Source organism: Eurytemora carolleeae, unplaced genomic scaffold (genome assembly GCF_000591075.1).
Source record: "Eurytemora carolleeae unplaced genomic scaffold, Eaff_2.0 scaffold1452, whole genome shotgun sequence".
Lineage (NCBI taxonomy): Eukaryota > Metazoa > Arthropoda > Copepoda > Calanoida > Temoridae > Eurytemora > Eurytemora carolleeae.
Genome location: NW_019397382.1, coordinates 31054 through 36053, shown reverse-complemented (window position 1 = coordinate 36053; position 5000 = coordinate 31054). Strand labels below are relative to the sequence as shown.

Sequence of the window (5000 nt, the reverse complement as noted above, 5' to 3'; positions counted from 1 at the left end):
AATCTGTCAAATTTTGAGGAAAAACAATAAAATTTGGTTTCATCGCCTAGATTATTAGCGTAGTTATTTCATTAATCAAAGAGATCAAAGACGACAATTGTTCCGCTCATACAGTTCTCTTCGTATATACTAATACAATCAAGGTACTAATGCAAGGACTAATTGCGGTCGCGTATACTCTGCGTACGTATTGAAACCAGTTCTCTCTGGGCGGAATTAGTAAACAAGAATAGATGCATCATGCAGTGTTTGTTTAGTATCCGAGGAGGTTAAAAGCATTAAATTTTGATAATTTTGAAAATTCACATAATAGTTTCTTATGACCAGAATATGTCATAGATTATTTTGTGAAAATGGATTCCATGTCAGACTGTGACATCCGTCTTGTGTTTGCTTTTCCGCCCAACGACGACAGTACACTACAGTACAAAAAATGCGTACACCTCTGAAATAAGTTTCCTTGTATTAGTACCTTGAATACAATGAAGACAACTTTCGATTTTTATTTTTATTTCTACTTCAAGCTGACAACCATCATGGATATTGGATACACATAAACATAACAAGAAGAAGCTGCCAATTTACAGCTTCTCTTTGTTTACTTGTAAACTTGTAACTTAAAAAAAGCTTATTATAAATCCAAATAATAAAGTCTTCTTCATTGTATTGATATACACGTCGACCGCCTTAGCTGGTTTTTACTGAAACTATTTCCTAACCTTTTTCTTTCAAAAAAGTGATTGATTAGGCGTATGCTGAGAAAGAGAAGGGTATGAGGAGTATTAACTCTCATCTAGAGATGACCGTACTAGAACTTCAGGTCAAATTTTAAAGATTGTTCATAAGATTTATTTCGTAATTTTTGTTTGTGAAAATTCATATTTAATGTTAACTACAATCTGACGGTTCTTCACACAAAGACGACATTAAGTTTGAAAATGTATAAGGGCTAAATCACATTTTTTGTATAATTTATGTAAACAGCTCAGTTAATAATTTTAACTTTTATGGACTCGACTGTAGACACAATTTCAAGTTATCCTCCATTTTGGTTTTATTTATATGTTCTTATTCTGATTTTAGGATCGACTGGACAGACAAATGCGAGTACGGAAGGAAAAAAAAGGAAATAGTCCGAGTTCAGATAGTCTAGATATTGCAGGTAGTCATCCTAGTTCAGATAGTCTAGATATAGCAGATAGTCATCCTTGTTCAGATAGTCTAGATAAAGCAGGTAATCATCCTAGTTCAGATAGTCTAGATATAGCAGGTAGTCATCCGAGTTCAGATAGTCTAGATATAGCAGGTAGTCATCCTAGTTCAGATAGTCTAGATATTGCAGGTAGTCTAGGTATAGCAGGTAGTCTAGATATAGCATCAGGTAGTCTAGATATAGCAGGTAGTCTAGATATAGCAGATAGTCTAGATATAGCAGATATTTAGAGAACTGAGATCAGCCAAAAGCGTAATCTCAAGTGACCCTTCATGCAAAGATGGCAATACCCGATTTACAATGGTACTCTTAAAATCTTTAACTTATCAAGTATGAATTAAATATCAATGTTTATTATTAAAGAAAATATATAGGATGTATCAAACACTTTTATCTTCCACATTATTAATCAAAGAAAGGTTTCAAGGGTACCGTTGTGAATTTGGCATCACTGTCATAGGAATGAGGGGTCACTTAAAATTACACTCTCCTCCCCACCTTTCTCTTCTATAGAGGTCCCTCTCTCTAGTCCCATACTTATTGAAGGAGAGAGAATAGGTAAATCAGCCCCCTCCACTACTCCTTCTCACCCCTCTCCAACTCCTTCCCATCCCCTCTCTTCCTCCTTAACCCCCCCTCCTCCTTACTCAAGGTTCCAAGGATCCCGAGGGTGGGAAAGAGGACTAGATTGCCCCCACCCCTGAATTCGCTTCAGACTGAAAATAATTATTATCATATTTTAAATTCAATTTTTGAATTAAGAGGTTCCCCTTCGTTGCAGTCTCCAGAGATAGGGTCAGCTCACAGTGCTCTAAACAGGTTATCTATCTATTCTACACTCGTTCAACTCTCTCTGAAAGGGCCTGTCGACGTAATTTCAAGTGGCACTTCAATCAAAGAGTAAATGCCCGATTTGATTTAATTAGACCCTCATAACCTCTGTTTTGGTAGCAATTAGCGACTTTTATATTATTATTAAGATAAATTTGTAAATAAAGGAAATTATGGTTGATTTTTATTATTGTTATTATTGGGTACCATGGTGAATTAGGCATAATTCTGTTTTAAAAGAGGGTTACTTGAAATTATGTCCCCAGCCGGGCCCCGGCCTTTAACATGTTGTTCGCCATATCTGATAACCAATTTCGCAGCAACAATTTTTGCTTCTAGTTGTTGCTCTGAAAATGACCATTTTAATCATTCTCAAATTTTCGCGAATTTTTCCATTAAAATCGGCGCATTTTCAAAAAAAAGTAGTCATTTTTCCGGTTTAAAATTTTTATTTTGACGGTCCATAAACCTTACCTGGAATCTTGTGAATGTGGGTAGCCTTAAAAAATATGTGCGCAATCGGCTCAGCCCTTTTTGACGTTTATTGAACATATGAACATATGAACATAAATTGGCTTAATATTCTATTTCTTAGACTATAAGTATCCAATAAATGCCAAGCAAAAACTAACAAACAAATTTGGCATAAAACTCAATTCCCATGTTTATTGGAACACCATGGTTTTCATTACAAGTACAGTCATCTTCGTTTATATCAATACAATAAAGACGACTTTAGATTTTAATTTTTTATATCTATCAAGCTTCCAAACAGCATGGATACACATAACACAAACTTTGAAACAAAGAAAAGCTTTCAATTAACAGCTCTTCTTTCTATACTTATAAAATTTAAAATTATAAATCAAAACTTTAATAAAAAGTCGTCTTCGTTGTATTGAAATAAACGCCGACCACTGCACTGTAGAAAAACTGTTTATTTTTTGTTTAGAGACCTTCCAAGCAGTACGAATGGGAAGGGTCACTGAGCTAGGGCTTGAAAATAGAGTTTATTTACACATTTTTTAAAACTATTTTATTTCATGAATTTTATTTTATCTACTAATTATCAATTTATTTTTGCAAATATAAACTTAAATATATATTGTCCATTGTGCTTTGGTTGTAAAATATACATAATATAATTTTAACTTGTTTTTCTGCATGAACAATGTACTCCAGGGGAGCAAAGAGAGAGGGTATCCTGCCTCCACCAATGGCCAATGGGCCGCCCCCCCCTTAAAAAATAAAATGTTGTAATAACTTTAATTTACATAAACGAAGATGCAAATGCAATTTGTGCAAATGCTTCGATTTTTCTCAAATTTTTAATCAATTTTCTCGTTAACATAAATATTCTTGAGATGATCAATGTATGATTTCATATAAATAATATCACCTCCACCCCNTTTTACACTATAGGACGGGTTGTTTTTTTCTATACCTGAATTGAGAAGATGTCTATAAAAGATAATAAATACTGGTGCATGAAACAATAGAGTAGTACTTGGTAGTTCTTTATACAATCCTTACATTATTTTTATTCATATATAATAATATTAAATATATATATATATATATATATTGAAAAGTTTAATTCTTTTTTTATGAAATGTGAAGTTCAAAACTGAAATATAATAATATTTATTATTTCTTTGATACACAGTCGCCGTAGTGCATATTAATACAATAAAGACAACCTTACATTTTAATTTTATTTATACCAGGGTTTAAAACATAGAGAATAAAATATATATTAGAGGGGAATTAAGAAAAATCTCTCGGTATGAATTATTTTCAGTTTAGCCTATTTCATAATTTAGTTTTCTTTTAATATTAATTTTAGATTTTCTATAAAATGATATCCCAGGGCCCAAAAGGTTATATAGCATAAATATGTGAAGTACGCCTGCAGTATGGAAACAGTACAACAAAATGGCCTTTTTACACTTTTCTCTAGTAAATTCCCCTCTAATATATATTCTATTCTCTTTGGTTTAAAACAACTCAGACACTTAAACATTTAAACAAAAAGTTGTCAATTAACAGCTTCTCATTGTTTACTTATAAACTTGTAATTTGCAAAATGATTGTTAGGATCAAAGAATTATTTATAAAGTCATGGTATAATCGCCGACCATTTTCATTATTGTTTTAAAACTCTGATAATTTGGAAAGATTTATTTATTTATTTTCGATTGATATATTATTATTATAAAGATTTATTCACGCACAAAGATATAAATACATATATAAATTGTCTAGTTTAAGTAATTTGAATATATAGTTTCACAAAAGAAAAAAAGAAAAATATGCAAAATTATGCACAAATAGGCGACATTGATCATTACTTATTACATAACATATTTATCATTTCAGTTATTTCGTAATCATCAAATCCTTCAACATATAAATTATTCGTTCTTATATTTAAAAGTTCTTGTAAAACCGGAACTTTCCATGCATGGTCCAATGGGCCATCAAAATATTTCATTTGTTTCCTAACCAACATTTTACTAAGATCAGAAAGATTTACAAAACAATCATTTGCAATGGAAAATAAAATTCTGCCAAGAACTGTGTTAAGGTCATTTTTACATAAATTAGAAAGAAATCTAATGCAAAGCTTAGAACTTGCTTCAATAGTCTCATAGAAAGACACACATCTACAAGCTAACATTGTTTTTACAATCAAACATTATAAAATACTTTCAATCAAGTACCTATATATTCAAATTTCTTACTGAAAAGTTATATATTTAAAGGGGGTGTTCGCGATAAATCTTAGTTGGTGCAGTGGGGTGCTTTAAAGTTAGGAATATAAATACGACAATTAAATAAGCTTCTGTGAAGATGGGTCTCACTGCTTCAAATGAATTTAAATTATGAATCGCTTCCATCTGATGTATCTGATGGGAGAGTTATGCAATGCTACTGTTAGGGGAGGGGGGGGGGG

At 31.9% G+C, this 5000-nt stretch overlaps 1 protein-coding gene across 1 annotated transcript in view; it reads left to right on the top strand.

Moving 5' to 3' along the window:
- The window catches only part of LOC111713983 (hamartin), an 11209-nt gene extending 9751 nt beyond the window's left edge, over positions 1–1458 (top strand). Inside the window, exons 18-19 of the mRNA XM_023488983.1 lie at positions 749–820; positions 1084–1458. Of these exons, the coding sequence (XP_023344751.1) occupies positions 749–820; positions 1084–1443 (432 nt within the window). The 3' untranslated portion in view covers positions 1444–1458. The remainder of the gene's footprint in view (positions 1–748; positions 821–1083) is intronic.
- The last annotated feature ends 3542 nt before the right edge of the window (positions 1459–5000 follow it).